This window comes from Eublepharis macularius, chromosome 3, assembly GCF_028583425.1.
Source record: "Eublepharis macularius isolate TG4126 chromosome 3, MPM_Emac_v1.0, whole genome shotgun sequence".
Classification (NCBI taxonomy): domain Eukaryota; kingdom Metazoa; phylum Chordata; class Lepidosauria; order Squamata; family Eublepharidae; genus Eublepharis; species Eublepharis macularius.
This window is the reverse complement of record NC_072792.1, coordinates 150,315,702-150,335,911: the sequence shown is the minus strand read 5'-3', so window position 1 is coordinate 150,335,911 and position 20,210 is coordinate 150,315,702. Positions and strand designations below refer to the sequence as shown.

Below are 20,210 nucleotides of genomic sequence, written 5' to 3'. Positions count from 1 at the left end.
CTTATTTTAACAATAGTAAAATACATTATATGGTACTGCCTGCTAATTTGGTCACACAAATAGAATTTATGGTTGTCTTGCCTATAAGGCATGAACCCAAGACTCTTCTTATATGCTACAAACATTATGTGTGCATGAAAATAATGTGGCTGTGGGCACAAAACAGAACACGAACCAAAAAGAACCACAAACCGGCCAGGTGTGTGTAGGGTTTTTCTAAGGGTTGTTAGAGATAACGAAGGTGCCATGGTTTTACATGTGATCCTTTGCTGCTGTACAGAACTACAAGCAACAGGGGATTAACTCTTCATTGCCTCAGTGACTGTCTTCTGTACCTACCTTGCAGCCAGAAACTACAGAATAGGAGCGCACACCACACACACGCTCCCAACCAGTGCAGCAACGTCACTTCCGGAAGTGACGTTATTGTGCTGCCTGCAAGAGTGTTTCTGCTAAATCATCCCTGTGCAGAGCACAGGAGCGCTTGCGTGGGCGGCATGGTGATGTCACTTCTAGAAGTGACATCATCACGCTGGCTCCAGGGCGTGTATGTGAAAGAACACCTTGTGCTCCAGAAAAAGGTAAGTGCAAGGTACTCCACCCTCCCGATAGAAGGTGAGGGGTACCTGGCAACCCTGTACGTAGACCAATAAGTAACTGATATGCATTAGCCATTTGATAATAATCTCAATAATTGCTTGGGCAAAATAAAATTTTTAAGAAACTATACCATTTCTTTATCCAAAACGAAACCACACAACCAGAAAGAAACCTCACTTCACCAAGATGATCCTGCAGTTCTGTAATGTTCGGACTTTCAAGGAAGTTGGTAAAAGTGACAATATCTAGCTGACAAAGTAAAATTGCCTTTTAATTGACCTACATCCCTTAGCAATTATCATGTTAGATTGCTCTCAAAAAGCATATCCAGTCCATAAGCTCCTGCTGACTCTAGGAATATAAACCTCCAAGGGAACACAAATCACATACATTTGTTTTCATGCCTCAGAGCTGACTGAACATTTCTAGCATTGGCAAGAAATGTGTGTCTTCCTGTAGAATGTTAGCAGCAGAACTCTCATGAATAGTTCTAGGACCATCCCTGAAGCTGTACACTGTCTGCCCATCTCACCCACTCTCATGCACATACACAACTAGTGCAGAAATTAAAACTTCTGTTCCAGGTTTTATTCTAGTTCAGAAACCACAGAGAAGTTGCCCTAAAATTAACTACATGATACAGATACTATAACTTAGATGAACAGAAACTTACAAACTTTGATTAATATTAATTTTTACAATCCAGAGATAGCTCCTATGAGTGATCCAACAGATACATGAAAAGAATTCAGACTAGATCCAGAGAACAGTGAAAGGGGAAGAGTCTAAAGACTAGATTTACATAAAATGGGGGCACATATCCAGGAATACCTACCCATAGAACATCTTAATTTCAGTACAGAATATAATCCTAGTAAACATACAAACCACTCAGTGCTATGCTATAAGGGCAAATCACTGATATTTTGCTGTTGCATCTATCCTCACAAACCAGCAAAGCAGAGATGTATGATTGCAAATAGTATACATAGGATTTAGCCTTCAGTGAATCCCTTACAGTGACATCATGCTGGGATTCTCAGGCATGTGGGGGCCATTTCAGATCAGGGCCACAGCCATGGTATAAATAGCTTAAACTTTCATCTTACACACAAACTCCTGACTTATTTGTCCTATTGGAGAAACTTCCTTGTGTTAATGGAGTACACATCAGGTTCCCCAACAGTGGCTCCCCAAAGCCATTTCAAGTCAAGAAAATCATGCAGAGTGAGAAAGAAGGCTTAAATCCCCTTTTAGATTCTCAGGCTAAAGGAGGCTAATTCAAAGTTTCAACTGGGAACTCTCCACACATACCTGCTGGATAGGATCTGGAAATAATATATTGTGTAGCTAGGCCCAAGCAGATGCTCAATTATTGTATTCAGACTTGCTTATTAGGCCTAGATTTCCAACCTTTTCGTGTCTGTTTCATTCTATCACTTCTCCACACTGCTTCTCTCTTCTGAATTTCAACCCTTGTTCATTTCTTGAGAGAGTCAGAGCCAAACACTGTTAATATAAGAAGGCCTGGTGTCTAAACTAAAGCAATTAAAACCCTTCTAAAATAAGGCTGCTGTTACTAACACAGCTCAGTTCCAATGGCTTGCCATCTATCATATCCCTACATGCACAGCTCCTCCTTTCATCCTGTAAATGTATAGTTTACCCTGTTTAAAAACCAATGATTTATTTCTTGCACATAGCATTCATGATTGTCTTTAAGAACTTCGTACTGATTCTTCCTCACAGTGCAATTTATCATGCTCACAAATTATGCTTTAACCACATTCTCTTGGGTATACTGAATTTTAACCAAAATTTTACAGGTTTATTTGGATGCACTCTGTCTCACTCCTAACTAAAATGTTACATACAAGATTTAAAACTAGAAATGCAAGAACGGATCTAAAAATAGAATCAGCACTATGTCATTGTGCTACTATGTGAAACTACGTGCATTCCTGCTGCTACTATGTGAAACTACTATGTATTCCTTCAGATCAAATCCAAAGCAAGCTACCTCAGGTACTGCATCCAAATCTCATTGTAATAAGATGTCCAACACATTTTCAACAAAGACAACCAAGCCTACAGCCATCTTTATGCGAAATATCCCTGTGCTTCCTTTGATATTCCCAAGGAAAAAAACATAAATACAAGCAAGGTACATTCCTTCTTATCCTTATGACATAAAGTGATGGAAAGAAAGAAACCTGGTGGATTTAAGTATTCATGATCTGCAAAATCTGGATGTGTCAAAACTATATGATGCTAGCACAGACTAATGTTAAAATCACTATTAATAAGATTTGTTTCAAAATTTCCAGAAAGCACTGACTTGATGAGAAAATGTTGGATACCCCTAACCTGTTCCAATAATAGCAGGGCTTTCCCCGACACAGGAGACTCCTCAACCAGTGCGAAAGTGTGTGAAAGACCACTTGCATCACAGAAGAGTGCGGCTGTTAGTGGAATAGATCGGACCTAATATCAGCATTAGTGGTGGGCACGAACCGTGAAAAAAAATGAACCGTGCAATTCCTGGTTCGTGCATTTTCACGAACCACGAACTTCCCCGAACTGGGGCAAGTTCGTGAGCCAGTTTGATGTTCATACATGGGATTTAAATGCCCCTTTCCATGCCACTGCTTTTTAAGGGGCACTGCTTTTTAAAACGAACGAACAAAACGCACCAGCATACCAGTTCGGAAGTTCGTGGAAAGGAGCTTCCACGAACCACTGGTTTGAAAACCACAAACCAGGCCAGTTCTTGGTTCTTTTTGGTTCGTGTTCTGTTTTGTGCCCATCTCTAATCAGCATCATGCTAATGCTATTCAGAATGTTGCTAATGCCTTTCAGCATGACCCAGAAGTGATGTCATTGTGTTGAGCAACACTAGTATTCACCCAAAATTCTACACAATGATGTCACTAAACTCTTTGGCAAAACAGGCTATGTGTAATCTCATCAGCAGCTACCATGGATATTTCAGGTCAAGAAAAGGTCACAGAGGGGACTTAAACCCCCTCTCATCATAAATTGTGGTCATATTCTGAATGGGCCTCCACTATCTGGAGATTACGTTCCAAGCATAGAACTTGCAGAGGATGTTTAGTAAACATGAATAGGGGATGGAGGAAAATCTGACCTTTTAACATGTAGTTAGATCCTCAGTCAACTGTCTCCATCTAGCTGAGCTAGAGCTATTTCCAAATGCCTCTAAGAAGTGCATAAACAAAGGAGGAGGACAAAATTATTGCTTTTTGTTCCCATCATCTGATATTTGTAGGTTTGTATTAGAAAACTTGCCTGTCATGACTTACCAGTGATACATCCACAGGTGGAACAGGTTAAAGGAACTCTAGATGAGCAAAGCAGGGAAAAATGTATGTCAAGAGATGGTTAGCAGTATGGGCAAAACTCACTTTTTTGGAGGCACCACCTCCTACTGCTATTTGATTGTATTTAGTGGTTTGTGCTTTTAAGTCTCATGTTGTGAACAGGGCACTTACCTTATAAAATAATGCAACAAATATGGCAAGACTTACCACATTAGAGCCAGAATTATTGTGGAGGAGGAAAGTCAAAATGATTCTCTAACTCAAAGCATTCCACAATCTAAATAGGCTTTCATCCATTATGTACTATAAAAAAGTGGAATACTTTATAACCAGCTACAGTTACTAAGGGAACAGCCTTGATTCAACCTCACATTTTCAATACCACACTGCCTTTGATCTGAAAATGTTGCGGGCAATGCCAAGAAGCTATCATCTTTAAAACATCACATATGGCACACCAAGACCACAAATCCCACACACAATTTGTCTTGTGTTTTATTGATTTCCAGGCAATTTATTTCTTGCCAAACACCACTGTTACCACTTCACAGAAATAGGTTCAGTTTTCTTCATCAGGATCTACCCATAAATCTTGCATCTCAACATGGGCAAAAGTCATGTTTAATTATTACACCTTTTCCTCACCCACACTTGGAGACCATAGAAAAAGTGCAGATCTGTCCCAGTGGCATCCTAGTGAAAAAAACCCAATTCATTCAAATTCACCACTCAAAACAGAAATACAGGCAGAAGTCTTAATAAAATTAAGATGGAGCAAACCTCATAACTGGCTTTGAAGATTAACAATTCATTCATGTCAGGACCAAACCTAGTGAAAACTTAAAGGCAAACACAAGCGCTCTACTTGCCTTACCTAACTAACAATATAAGAGTAGATGGAGGGATCCAAAAGATCCTGAAGACAAGATGTGTAGGACTGCTCAAGTTTGTGTCTCATAAGTGGCAATGTTCAAACCAGCTGTTTACCATGCACCTTTAAGAAGAACCATATATATATATATATATATATATATATATATATATATATATATATATATATATATATATATATATATATATATAATCAGCCTTGAGGTTAATCCATCCAAAGAAGAGAAGCACACTTTTCCTAAGATAAAGATCCAGACAGATGCATTTATAAACTTATCAGTGATGCCTTCCACATTTTAATCAAATATATGTCTTGTGGCTTTATTATTTGCCACCTGGTCCTTCCAGGCCATCAGCTTTAAGAAAAAAACCATTGCTTAACTTAAGTCAGAAGATAATTAAAAACAGTTCAAACTGAGGTTTGGCTCTTCATTTGTTTGATGAGTAAATATCCTTACATCATTAAGCCCTGAGACTTTGCACAGTTGAAGCTTCCAACATGCAACACTTAATAGAAAAGGCAAATCCTCTAGAACCAAAATCAGGAAGGCCAACCAGCCTAAGGAGTTTATGTCAAACTCTGTTTTCAAAAGTATTATCCTTCAGCAACCTAGAGATTGCCATAGCCTTCTGCCCCATTCCCCAAAGTTACAACTGTGCCTTTTCTCTACCAATTTCATACTCCCTCTTATTTCTTTTTCCTTGTGCATGAATGACTGCAGCCTACTGTAAAACCAGAGTCCTCAAGAGAGATTTTATGTTGTATGTGAATTTTATTCTCATTGAAAATCCTGATTAAATCCTCAAAAACAGAAATTTCATCAAGGAGAAAAAATATCCCTGTAGCAACTGTACTGACCTTCAAAAGAACATAGTGGTGCCTGGTGGGAGTGTCTCCTTCTCTCCCTCCACTCCATCACACATCTCATAAAAATATTAATCAGGAAAAAAATGTGCTTGGATTCAAGTAGATTCTCTGGAGAGGCAGTATAGAAAAAAATCTTTTTTGAATAGGAGAGGAAGAGATTCACAAGGGCTTAGACTGAAGTAAGTCCACATAGGATTGCACTTTTAAGTTTTAGAAAGAGAAAAGCTACTAGAGAAAGCAATGGTCGAAAATTTAAATGAATTAACTGTCATAATGCATTATGAAAATTGAGGGACTTCACATCAAACTCACAAGGACACCTACGTACATAAAAGGCATTCTTGTTTTTAACTTTTTTAAAACAACAAAAAGAAACACAGGGTATTTTGAAGTACATCACTTAATATTTATAGTTGTGTTAAAAGTAATAAATTATACAAAGTGCTTTCATTGCTCAAACTAGTGCATATAAATTATCACAGTAATTCTTATAAAGCCCTGTAAGGTAGGCTTAGTATTACAGATTGGAAACTGAGTGGGTGAGGCTGATTAACCCAAAGCCATTTTGTTAATTTGTAATGGAGATCTATTCAAAAGGCAGAACTGTAAATAAAAAACATACACCAGAAGCTTGTCCCACAAGTTGTGAGATTGGCTTAAATCTTGATACTAAAAATCTTGACTTTGACATTTCTTAAAATGAAAAGTATTTAATGGAAAAATATAAAAGAACATGCATAATCTGACCTCCAGATTTAGTCCCTCTCATTAATAGTTCAGCCTAGTTTCTGAAGTACCTGTACAAGTTACTTACCGTGCATTTATTTAGAGGGGGAGCCTGTATGCATGTGCTCCTGTACTCCCCCACTGTGCCAGAAAATGTCATTTTCTGGCATGATAGGGGAGCTACAGGACTCACTGAAGCCCAATTCATTAAAAATCACTTCCAAATGGTTAGTACCTCACTGCCCCCATCCCCCGCTTTGGCCCTTGGGGAACCTGGTAACCCTGTCATCATTATTAATTAGACTAGATTATCATCATCTTGCCTAATTAATTAAGCACTAAGACACAAGCAGAAATAAGGATACTTGCTGCAAGTATGCTTAAAGCCATGAAGGAGGTTGTCGTAGAGTCCAGGTTACAATACTCCATTTACTGGATACCAGATCACACCACAATGTTTATGTATTTCCAAATAATGCACTTCCAAGAAAGGCTGATAGGACCTGAGTTTGAACTAGTATATTATGCAAATATAATTAGATCAAGAATTTGCTTTCATAAAAGACAAGAATTTTTCCAACAAAATTTTACATCTTGAGTTCCATATGCTCTGCATCAATGAGGAGAGATGGTTATTTAAATAATAACTTGGAAAGTTTAAGCTCAAGCAGCATTTAAAGGAGAGTAATCATACTATGAAAGCTTTATCCTTGGATCCTCAAGTAAAATTACACTTTCTAGTCAAGAAGGCTTTCTCTGTTCTTAAGTCAGATCTAAGAAATTTCCAATTAAGGCTCAGCTACTCAAGGCATGGCTGCTTTCGACAGTTTTCTAGGTCCCTTGCTAAAGCCACAGATGGGAATTTAACTACATGCACGAATGGAACCAACTGTTTGATTTACCATGGCTTTCTTTCCTTTAATCCTGCATAGCACGGAGTAAGCAAAGTGGGGGTGGGGGTCCTTGAAATATTGCATGAGGGAAAGGGGCACAAAGTAAATGGAACATCAGTTGCTTAAGTCAGACAGAAACCAATGACTTCCCCTACACACACAGTGATGATCAACAGGTTACTCCTGCTGAGTGCAAAAATCGCTGTTTGACATTTCTGCTTGCTAAGCGGCTTTTTTTGCTCACCAGACAGTAGTCTCTGTTGAAGACAATGGGGTGCATCTCCCTTCCCCCCATACACATACACTCTTCCCTTCTGAGATTATACTGCAGAGTGCCACTTCAACAGAATATAACAGGCTGGAGGGGGAAACGTGCATCACGAAGATTGTCTCAAAGCTACTGCAGTAGACATAAAGTTTCCAAGCTCTTAAAAACACTGCTGTCTCAGCACTGATCTGAAGCCATCGGGGATCTCTTTGGAATTACTAGAGCCTGTTATCTTGTTCACAAACTAATCTCAGGTTACTTTTACCTCAATTAGAGATGAGAAAGTGGGACTACTTCCAATTTACAATAACTTGGTGTCTAGGGCTCAATTGTGTAGTTGAATGTTTCCAAGGCCAAACCAAACAATCTGATGGGCAACTCTTCAGAAAGTTCGTGGGGTGTTTATGGTAAAATTGCTGACCAGCAACATAGGAAGTTGTCATGCAGATAGGCCTTTAAGAGCTGTTGCATGGGAAATGCATGTACTTTCATTTTTGTATTCAGACATTTCAAATGCTGATGATGAATTTTCAGTTCTCTCACTACTATACCACTCATTCTGTAAGAAGCCTCTAGCAAAGCAAGCTAGACAGGTAAAAAACAAACAGCCTTCAAGTTGGACTTAACTATATATGGGTTCCTGTGGCTCAGAGTGGTAAGCTGCAGCCCAAACTCTGTTCACGAGTCTGAGTTCGATCCTGGTGGAAGCCAGAATGTGATGTCCCCCATGGGTCAGCAATGAGTTGGTGCTTGCACAGGGGACTACCTTTACCTTTATTCTATTGTGTTATTGGTTTTTAATGTTTGTATTTATATTTCAATATTGTGTTATCAGTTTTAATGCTTGCATTTATAGTATTTAATATTGTATTGTAAATGTATGCTATAAACCACTTCAAGAGCTAAACATGGTGAAGAGGCAGTATATAAGTTAAATAAACAAACAAGCAATGGGACATCAAGGAAGGACCACTGAAGAGCGTCACCAGGGGTCATTTCGTCGAAAAAGAACTGCAGGAACTTATTAACATATCTCATTAGCATATGCCACACACCCTGACATCACTGGAAGTGTGTCGGAAGGCAACAAGGCCCCTTTCCCCAAAAATCTCTAGGTATTTCCTGAAAATAAAGCAGAATGAACTCAAAGTAGCTTACCCTCCTCTGGAGAGCCAGCTCCAGCAGCCCTGATTGCACACACGCACGCACTCAATCACTAGTCACGACTCACGAATGAAAATAAAGCAGCAGAATGAATTTAAAGCAGCTTACCCTCCTTTGGAGATCCAGGCCCAGTAGCCCGACTTGCACTCACTCACTCTCACGAGTCACGAATGAAAATAAAGCAGCAGAATGAATTTAAAGCATCAGCTTACCCTCCTTTGGAGGGGAGGCAGTGGGGAGGAAAAGGAATCATGTGAGTGGAGCCAAAACCCACGTGACCTCTTTTCAGATCTACAGGAATGCCGTTCTGGCGCGTTCCCCCGCCAAATGAGCCATGAGTGTCACACTTTCCTTCAACACCTCTCCTACAATTTAGAACACCCTTCTCAGATCCAGAATCGGCTGTTGTAATAAACCACATGGATTCAGGCACCCAAAGTCTTCCAGAATAACCAGATATAAAGAAATGCATTTTAAACCACAGAAGAGAGATGGGAGGAAAGAGTCAAGCCCCTCCTCCACACTCCTGAAATACCATTCCAAAACCTTCAAATAAACCACTCAAGGCCACCAACTAGCATTTTTTTTAAAAAATCTCCCAAGACCCAATAGACAGGACTCTCCTGTCAAGTCTAATTTGACCCTATCATATCATAGCTTGGGATAAGATTGTTACAGGTCTCACACACAGAAGGAACCACATCACTATTGATAGAATGTGCCATTTCATTTACTTCACTGATTTCAGTGGAAGCATTGGCTTTTACTGGCTGAAAGTTTAATCAGTATGTAGTCCTCATTTTGTCCTCCTCATTTCCCTCACGGCCCCAGGCAGAACAATAGCCTGGCTGGAAAATAATATAACAGAACTATCACCAGGGCTAACAGCAGAAAGCAAGTATTTGATGTTTATTGCATTTTAATACCTTCTTTCAAGGTTCTCAGGACAGCATACTTCATTGCCCTTTCCCATTTTGTCCACAAAATTCCCCCCTAAAGTTAAAACAAGCATGAGTGACTGGCCCAATATGATTCAGCTGCATGGCAGAGTGGTGATTTGAATCCAGATGTTCTAGTCCTGGTCGGACACTCTAACTATGTCCATACCACACTGGTACATGGGCTTGCTAACTCAAGACAAGATTCATACTTCTCAGTGTCATCCTTTTTTTTTCAGAACTCTACTGCATTGTGGCCCAAAACCCTGCAAAATGGGTTTGCTGAAGAAGCACTACAGTTTGCTAATGAATCCAATTATTTTTTTGGGGGGGGGGGTTGTCTTTCAATTTCTGATACATAAAGTCTTAAAATTCTACTGGATGTCAAGCATAATTGGTTTTTGAAAAGACTGCCTGCCCAACTACTTTTTTTTCCAACTGAGGAAAAAAAGCAAGACTGACATGAAAGGGGGAAGGGTGAGGCCTCATGAGAACATTCAGCTTAGAGGGCTTTCCATGACTGAAGCTTGGTCACATGGGATTCCCACCTTGTTTCACCCATAGAGCTTTCAATCATCCCAAGCTATTACTCCTCAAATAAGGAGAAAAGCTAACAGATCAATCACTGCTTGCACTAATCAAGCAAATTCACCTAGAGTGAAGTAGTAATTTAATAACATTTTGATGTATTCCTGAATCAGCAAGCCCGCATGCTGTATCTACCCTGGTATAAATCAGAAAGAGCACTAAACTTCGGTTGAGCGCTCTGCATCACCACCAGAGGTCAGCTGTGCATTGACTATAGGATAATGCTTACCTTAAAGAATACAGAGAGTCACTACAATTAGTTTAACTGGCCTACATGGGGTCCAGAAAGGCCTATCTCAAAAATGAGGCTATGAAACTGACAGAGAAAAATCAGGAAAAGTGAATAATTCAGTATTTGATCATTCTGTTCTGGCCACATTTAAATCTTGACAAGAAGTAACATGATATAAAAATTACTGAGTTATTCAAGACAGATACTATCAATCCTGGCGGGATGCCATGCAGTACCCCAAACACACAGAAACAGTATTCAGAACTGCAGTGGGGATAGAAACTGACATAACACCTACTGCCTAGAAACTCCTTCAGTACAAAAAGATTCAGCTCCTGGGTTTTATGCAGAGTGCCAATATTTAGGAACATGGCTACTGTGCCCTTATGTGGTGATAATGTTAGGCATACTTACCCACAGGGGAAAAAAGTTAAAAGGAGCTCAATGCAAACAGGAAAAAGTTTTTTAAAAAATTGAATATGAAACCATTCCCCACAATTATACTACAGCAGTTATTTTACATTAGCAGGCAACCTGTTCCAATAATAATAATGATGATGATGATGATGATGATGATATCTAGTTGCCAGTATAAATAGTAGTTCAATAAACTTTATTTTTTTGCATAATACTCCTACACAGCATGCAGACACGTTCACATACTTTAAACATTAAAATAATTCAAGTAATTCACATGGTTTGTAATGAAACTGCTTGTTGTGGTTCTGTTTAATTATGGTGTGATACCCTGTATCAGATTTACAGGATAACTGGCCAGGAAAATGGTAGTTTGCATCTAAACAGATACCAATTCCAGTCCTATGAACAATTCTGCATGTTAGATCTTTTAAGAATTTTCTTACCTGTTTCCCATCCAATGTGTACAGTCGCTTGACTACTCCTGAATCCAACTTGATGGCATCAGTAATATCAGTGAGAACCTGCTCAAACGAATGTGCTGTCTTCTTGTTAAGCAGAATCCGGACTGCTTTACGTGGCTTCACACCACTTCGGATGATTGTGACCAGCTTGGGTCTAATGAAATCTTTGTTCTCCTTTGTATCTGAAGGGCCTCCTTTGGCTGTGGAAAGAGAGGGCACTGTGCGGGAAGCGGAGGTGGTTTTAACATTCACCGACCAGTTTGGATTTACATTCTTTGTATACTCCAACTTCTTGAATGGCTCTATTGAACCGCACACATAGCTCTCCCCTAGGGAAAAAAAAAGTTTCACTCATTAACTCCAACACATCAAAGTACTCCCAACTGTTACCATTTATGTCACCATCCCTCCAAGTTCACTTCTTGCTTATGGTTACTCTGTGTCTGGGATGCATTTCCAGTAAAAAGGCTGAATTTCCCTGCACATTTTAGAGAAGAAACTGAAAGAGCATCTATCAAGTATTTAAATCCAGGCTATTGTAGAGTAGGTAGAATTGTAAGTCCCCCTTTACATATTCTATACAAGACAGCCAATAAGGCAAGGTGATCAGAATGTCAGACTAGCATCTGAAAGACTCAGGTTCAACCCCCCCCCCCTTCTGCCACGGAAGCCTGTTGGTGACCTCAGACCAGTTAGTCTAACCTACTACACAGTGTAATTATCATAAGAATGACGTAAGCTGAACTGTGACCCCAAGAGGGAAAAAAGTAGGGTATAAATGTTTAAATAAATAAATACCAATGTACAATGTTAGAACAATCTTGCAAAGTCTATCTTCTAATATTGTATTGTATATATATTCTAATACGTTATCTGCGTATATATGTACCAATGTACAATGTTAGAACAATCTTGCAAAGTCTATCTTCTAATATTGTATTGTATATATATTCTAATACGTTATCTATACGTTATAGAAATAATTTAGTTCCTCTAAGGCCATTCTACACTCCCCCCCCCATCAACAAAGTGGGAGGTGGGGGCAGAGTTTGACCACAGCTGGAGGGAAGGGCCAACCTCAGCTGCTGCTGTCACTGTATGGATAGCAGCACTGGCAGCCCAGGGTGGCAGCGATGACAAGGTGGCAGCGATGACAATGATGTATATGCCGATCTTCAGGACAAAACTCCCACTCAGAGTGGTTTACAAACTGTGTTGTTATTATCCTCACGACAATCACCCTGTGAGGTAGGAGGGCTGAGAAAGCTCTTGAGAGAGCTGTGACTGACCCAAGGTCACCCAGCTGGTTTCACGTGGTTCTCCAGATTAGAGTCCTTTTGCTCCTAACCAGTACACCAAACTGGCTCCATGCCAGCCAGTCCTCTTTATCTCAGCAAAAGGAGGAGATACAGTGCAGAAGGACAAAACAAGGGAACAGCCATGTGGATGACACAAGTTCTGAGATGGGGGCAGGGGCAGGGAGGTCTCCTTAGACTCCCAACTCATTTTGCTTCCCTCAGACAAAAAAACTACCTCCCCAACTATGCTATCAGTCCAAGAGGAGAACCACATGGGAAGGCATAAAAACAGAGGTGGGAGAGGTTAGAGGTCTCCCTAGGCTTCTAGCTCACAAGGCTTGCCCTGAATAGGAATATAAAGAAGTCCTTGATTTTTACCTCATAAAGGTTCACATTTGGAAAAAACAAAACCATGTGGGACACAGGCTAAAGAAGGGAAATGAATGGGGAGAGACTGAATGAAAGATTTGGCTGGATCCCAAACAAAACCACTGAAAAAATGTGCCATTAACACACACTTGAGTGAACTGTAAGTTGTTAAGGTTTGCAGGCTGACACCCAAGGATAATAAGGAAAGCAATCTATAACATAGGCAAAGGGAAGAACAGTAAAAATATGGGTGGCCCCACAAATCTTCAGAAGAAGCGACAAAATAAATCTAGAAATAAAACCCTATCATTAGACACACTTTTCTAATTAAAAAATTAATATAAAATGGAAACAAAACTTCCTCCCTAAAGTTTCAGTCCCAAGGGAAAGACACTTAACAGCTCTATTTATGGAAGGCAATGTTAAGCTCTTACTGAAATCCAGTTTACTCTTGTGAAGCTTTGTATAATGAAGACCAAATGATTAACTGTAGCAATGATTTAAGAATGATCAAACAGGACACATCTTCTTTTATCTGACTACTCCATCCAACATTTTTAGCACAAGCAGTTCAATTTTCCATAAGGTCAAAAACCAAGTAAGTGCCCCTTTCTCTGTATACAAAGGCTTCACCCAACAAAATCATTAATTTTCATGGACCATTATTTGGTTTTTAAAAATGCTGTTTAGACTGTGCTTCAGACCAGGACTGGTACATATAAATCAATAAACAGTCCTTTTGCTTGCAAAAAGATTTTTAAAAACAAATCCACATGCCATTCTACATTGTATTATAGTGAAAAATTAATTTGTCACCCTGCATCAAACAACATCAAATAGTGGCTTTAAATTTATTTAAAGAGCTCATAAAACCCACAGGAATGTAGATCTACTGAATGCATTCACTCTGATTAATATTGTTTAAGTGACAAAAATTAGCATCCAGATAAAAGGGGCATGAATATGCACTGGATATATTTTTGAATGGGCAAACTACCTGAAGAATGTATAGATAACTAAATTTATGTGAAATTCCAGAGGAGTTGCTTATGTAGCTGGGATGGGGGCAGGCCTGTCCTTGCCTTACCAACAGCTAATTCTGAAGTATGACTATAATGCCATACAGTCCACCTCCAAACAGCCATTTTCTCCAGGGGAACTGATCTCAGTTGCCTGGAGATTAGTTAGATCTCCAGCCATCACCTGGAGATGAGCCACCCTATCCTAAAGTAACCATTCAGTAGCAGCAGTAGGCTATTTGATGTAGGTACAAATCTGTAACTAACCTTTATTCCCGTAACAATTTTAATGCCAACCCTGTTGGAGGTTTAGAATCCCTGTCCCAAGGCATGCAGGATCTACTGTTTGTAGGGAATCAGAGCAACAATGAATTGTATCTGAAGCAGTATATGTAGACAAAAGAAATATCTTACAATGAAAAGGCAAGGTTGACAATATTCAGTCACCTAGATGACAATATCATAACAGAAGGCGATAACAGATTGGCAAATATATTAGGCATAGAAAATCTGTACCATAGTTGCACAGAATACTCTCCCAAAGGATAAGGAAACATCCGAATAAACATTCATCCACTGTGAATCAAATCTTGTATTGTGAACAGAATATTTGTAACTAAGAGATTTCTTCAAAGGCCTTCTATCTATCATCTAGCCTGTGCATAAATTTTGAAATAATATTTTCAGCAGTATAAGCAGATTCAGTTTCACACACTCTTATTGTACAACAACCTCACCCTAGCCCATAGAGTCTACTCTACTCTGCTTAGATTGTGATAGACTATCCTTAAAAGGGGGTTCCCAAACTTGGGGTTAGAATTGAGAGTGCTCACACAAAGCTAACATGACTATACTAGAACAGACTGGCTTGGGAGTAGGATTCCCTGTTGCCCTCCAGCGGTTTGCTCCGTTGTCAGTGGGAGGTGGCAATGCAGGCAAACCAGGCAAACCTGGAGAGGCACAACAACATCACTTCCTCAAGTGACATCATCATGCCAGCAGCAGACATGCTCCTCCATTTCACAGGGGCCAATTTTGGTCCCAAACAAGCTGAAGTGGCCCTGCTCAATGAGCTAGAACATGCCCACTACTAGCACAATGGCGTCACTTCCTGGGACAACTGACTTCCCAGTAAGTGCTGATTCCCCACCACCACCAGGAGGGTATAAGGACATAGCAGCCCTATTCAGGATGCACTTTAATTTAATTTATTCAATTTATAGTCCGCCCTCCCCACACCAGTGGGCTCGGAGCGGATCACAACAAAGCTTAAAAACACACTGAACAATAAACCAACAATTACATAAATTGAGGCTGAGTGTGTTTGGGCTTGATTGTGTTTGAGGGTGAGTGTGTTTGTAAGGCTGCTGGGGGTTGCTGGAGTACAAGCCACACACCCCCCTTTGTGCTCACCTCCTGTGCTTAGCAGGAAGTGACCTTTTGCATTGAAAAGGCAACTGCTGGGCAGGGCAGAGCAGAGTCACCTGGGCTCAGGAGCACATGGTCTGCAGCTGCTAGAGGAGGTAAGGGCTTTTTGCCTTTCTTGGCTGTGGTGGGTTAAGCTGAGAAGCTAAGGGTGGTCCTCTCTAGCTTTGGGGCTTTTTGTGTGTAGTTTTGTGTTGGTTTGAGTGTAGTTTTGAGGCTGAGTGTGTTTGGGCTTGATTGTGTTTGAGGGTGAGTGTGTTTGTAAGGCTGCTGGGGGTTGCTGGAGTACAAGCCACACACACCCCCTTTGTGCTCACCTCCTGTGCTTAGCAGGAAGTGACCTTTTGCATTGAAAAGGCAACTGCTGGGCAGGGGTGCGAGCCTTTGGCACGAGCCGAAGGGCGAGAGCTAAAGGGCTCTTGGCCTGTGGCTCTTAGCCGGGGGATCATAGCCGTTTTCTTTCCTCTTAGTGTGTTATTCCTAAAACAGAATAATGAAGTCAGAATGCCAGCAGGGGGTTGGGGGCTTTCCAGTGTATTGCACTGAGTGTCACATGTATGACTATCTGCCTTCTGGTCAGAAGTCCTGGATGTGTGCTCGCTGCAAGGAGCTCCTGGTTCTCAGGGAACGAGTACGTACCCTTGAGGCCAAGGTGGCTGACCTGGAGAAGCGGAGACAGTTAGATAGGCACGAGGACAAGATTCTCAGGGACAGGACAGATGTGTCCCACTCTAAAAATGGCAGCGTTCTTGTTGTCAAGGAGAATGAGGATCTTGTGGAATCAGGGCACCGTATTGAGGATAAGGGGAACATGCCCTCAGAAGGGACCTCTTCTTCAGTTGGTGAGCAGGTTTCCTTTCGCATCAAGGAACCATCCCTGGGTGGGGCGGGAGGGAGGCTCTTGGTAGTTGGTGATTCGATCCTTAGACAAGTAGATAGCTGGGTGGCACAACCGCGTTCTGACCGTATGGTGACTTGCCTGCCTGGTGCGAAGGTAGCGGACATTACGCGTGTTATAGATAGGCTGGTAGATAGTGCTGGGGAAGAGTCAGCGGTCGTGGTCCATGTTGGAACCAACGATGTTGGGAAATGCAGTCGTGAGGTCTTGGAACAAAAATTTAGGCTGTTAGGCAGGAGACTCAAGGCCAGGACCTCCAAGGTAGCCTTCTCAGAAGTGCTACCTGTTCCACGCGCAGGGCCAGAGAGACAAACGCAGATCAGGAGTCTCAATGCGTGGATGAGACGATGGTGTAGGGAGGAAGGGTTCAAGTTTGTTAGGCACTGGGATTCTTTTTGGGACAAGCGGGAGCTGTACAAGAGAGACGGTCTCCACTTGTCCCGAGAAGGAACCCGGCTGCTGGCACTTAAAATCAAAAAGGTGGCAGAGCAGTTTTTAAACTAAATGCTAGGGGAAAGCCGACAAGAGATAAAGTGTCTCTGGTTCAGGATGGTTCATCTCAGAGAGATGAAGGGCTAGGTATAACACTTCTACAGGGAGATAGATTAGAGTTGTCAACTGAGATGGAGACAAACAGTGCAGATGACCTAACTACGTCTCGAGGCAAAGTGTGCCGGGGAAGTTACAGGTGTTTATATACAAATGCTAGAAGTGTCCGAGGTAAAATTGGGGAGCTGGAATGTTTAGTGTTGGGCGAATCCATAGACATTGTGGGCATATCAGAAACTTGGTGGGATGAGGAAAATCAGTGGGACACGGTGATTCCTGGATATAAATTATATCGGAAGGATAGGGAGGGAAGGGTTGGTGGTGGGGTGGCTCTATATGTCAGAGAAGGTATACATTCCAGTAAGATTGAGAAGGTAACTGAATTAGATTCGCTTCTGGAAATGCTATGGGTTGAAATTACGGGCCCAAATGGAAACTTAACTGTGGGAGTTTGTTATCGCCCTCCAGATCAGAAAATAGAGGAGGATTATAAAATGATGACAGGATTAAAGATGGCTGCTAAACAAAAAAACTGTGTTGTAATGGGTGATTTTAACTACCCACACATTGACTGGGCCAATGGGTGTTCGAATCGGGGGAGAGAAAGTGAGTTTCTAGACTGTCTCAATGACTGTGCTATGGAACAGATGGTTACAGAACCTACTAGGGGAGAGGTGATCCTGGATTTGGTCCTCAGTAATGCTGAAGACCTGGTGAGAGATGTAAATGTGATTGCACCACTTGGGAACAGTGACCATAATGTTATTGAGTACAACATATGTATAAATAGGAAATTGCCAAATAAGACCAACACAGCCATGTTTAACTTCAAAAGGGGTAACTTTTCTGAGATGAGGGGGTACGTGAAGAAGAAACTGAAAGGGAAAGTAAAAAAGGTCAAAACACTTGGGGAATCTTGGAGACTATTTAAAACTACAATCCTGGAAGCTCAAATTAAATATATACCGCTGGTTAGGAAAGGCACAAATAGGTTTAGGAAAAGGCCAGCATGGTTAACAAGCAATGTAATAGAAGCTGTAAAAGGTAAAAAGGATTCTTTTAGGCAGTGGAAAACTAGTCGGAGTGAGGTTGATAAAAAGGAGCATAAGCTGTGGCAAAAAAAGTGCAAGTCTGTGATCAGACAGGCAAAAAGGGAATATGAGGAGCATATTGCAAAGAACATAAAGAAAAACAATAAACAATTCTTTAAATATATTAGAAGTAGGAAACCAGCTAGGGAGGCCGTGGGGCCCTTGGATGACCAAGGCGTAAAAGGATTACTAAAGGGTGATAGGGAAATGGCCGAGAAGCTGAATGCGTTCTTTGCTTCTGTCTTCACTGTGGAAGATAAGAAGTGCATGCCCACTCCGGAAGCACTGACTTTGGGAGGGGTTTTGAAAGACCTGAGTCACATTGAGGTGACGAGAGAGGAGGTTATGCGACTGCTAGATAATTTAAAAACTGATAAATCACCGGGCCCAGATGGCATACATCCAAGAGTTCTGAAAGAACTCAAGTGTGAACTTGTAGATCTCCTCACAAAAATATGTAATCTGTCATTAAACTCTGCATCTGTTCCTGAGGACTGGAAGGTAGCTAATGTTGTCCCCATCTTTAAAAAAGGTTCCAGGGGAGATCCGGGAAATTACAGGCCAGTCAGCCTGACGTCAATACCGGGTAAGTTGGTGGAAACTATTATCAAAAATAAAATTAGTGGGCACATTGATGACCAAAAGCTGATGAGGAAAACTCAGCATGGGTTCTGTAAGGGAAGATCTTGTCTCACCAATCTGTTAGAGTTCTTTGAGGGAGTGAACAAACAAGTGGACAAGGGAGACCCGATAGATATTGTTTATCTTGACTTCCAGAAAGCTTTTGACAAAGTTCCTCATCAAAGGCTCCTAAGTAAGCTCAGTAGCTATGGGATAAAGGGCCAAGTCCTCTTGTGGATCGAAAACTGGCTAATTAATAGGAAACAGAGAGTGAGCATAAACGGGCACTTCTCACAGTGGAGGGTGGTGAGCAGTGGGGTGCCACAGGGGTCGGTATTGGGTCCAATGCTTTTTAACTTGTTTATTAATGATTTGGAATTGGGATTAAGCAGTGAAGTGGCTAAATTTGCAGATGACACGAAATTGTTCAGGGTGGTGAAAGCCAGAGAGGATTGTGAGGCACTCCAAAGGGATCTGTCGAGGCTAGAAGAGTGGGCATCTATGTGGCAAATGAGGTTCAATGTAGCCAAGTGCAAAGTAATGCACATTGGAACCAAAAATCCAAAATATAAATACAAGTTGATGGGGTCTGAACTGGCGGAGACTGACCAAGAGAGAGATCTTGGAGTCATGATAGATAACTCACTAAAAACGTCAGCACAGTGTGCGACTGCCATAAAAAAAGCTAATGCTATGCTAGGGGTTATTAGGAAAGGGATTGAAAACAAATCAGCCGGTATCATAATGCCTCTGTATAAATCGATGGTGAGGCCTCATTTGGAGTACTGTGTACAGTTCTGGTCGCCACACCTTAAAAAAGATATCATAGCACTGGAAAAAGTACAGAGAAGGGCAACTAAAATGATTAAAGGGTTGGAACACTTTCCCTATGAGGAAAGATTGAGGCGCTTGGGGCTCTTTAGCCTGGAGAAAAGACGACTGAGGGGAGACATGATAGAGGTTTACAAGATAATGCACGGGTTAGAGAAGGTCGAGAAAGATGTGTTTTTCTCCCTTTCTCACAATACAAGAACTCGTGGGCACTCTATGAAATTATTGAGCAGTCGGGTTAGAACAGATAGAAGAAAATACTACTTTACACAAAGGGTGATAAACACATGGAATTCGTTGCCACAGGAGGTGGTGGCAGCTACAAGCATTGCCAGCTTCAAGAGGGGACTGGACAAATATATGGAGCAGAGGTCCATCAGTGGCTATTAGCCACAGGAGATAGATGGTATTCTCTTTGTGGGGAGGTGGTGCTCTGTTGTCTTGGTGCTGGAAGGAAGGCAGTGGGAGGGCTTCTGGTGTCCTGGCCTCACTGACAGTCCTTTAGATGGCACTGGATTTCTAGCCACTGTGTGTGACAGAATGTTGGACTGGATGGGCCACTGGCCTGATCCAACATGGCTTTGCTTATGTTCTTATGTTCTTAAATAGTACATAACATTCATTTAAAAATATACTACATCTATATATGTAGGTATAAAAACAGAGAGCATAGCAGCACGTTAGACGCTCACCTTTCACCATCTATAGAACATTTTCCA

General features: G+C 41.1%; 1 protein-coding gene across 6 annotated transcripts in view; it reads right to left on the bottom strand.

Moving 5' to 3' along the window:
- Positions 1–20,210, bottom strand: part of DCLK1 (doublecortin like kinase 1) — a 283,608-nt gene that overhangs the window by 253,632 nt on the left and 9,766 nt on the right. For all 6 annotated transcript variants that reach the window (XM_054973774.1, XM_054973773.1, XM_054973776.1 and 3 more), the window contains exon 2: positions 11,373–11,719. In XM_054973774.1, the coding sequence (XP_054829749.1) occupies positions 11,373–11,719 (347 nt within the window). The remainder of the gene's footprint in view (positions 1–11,372; positions 11,720–20,210) is intronic.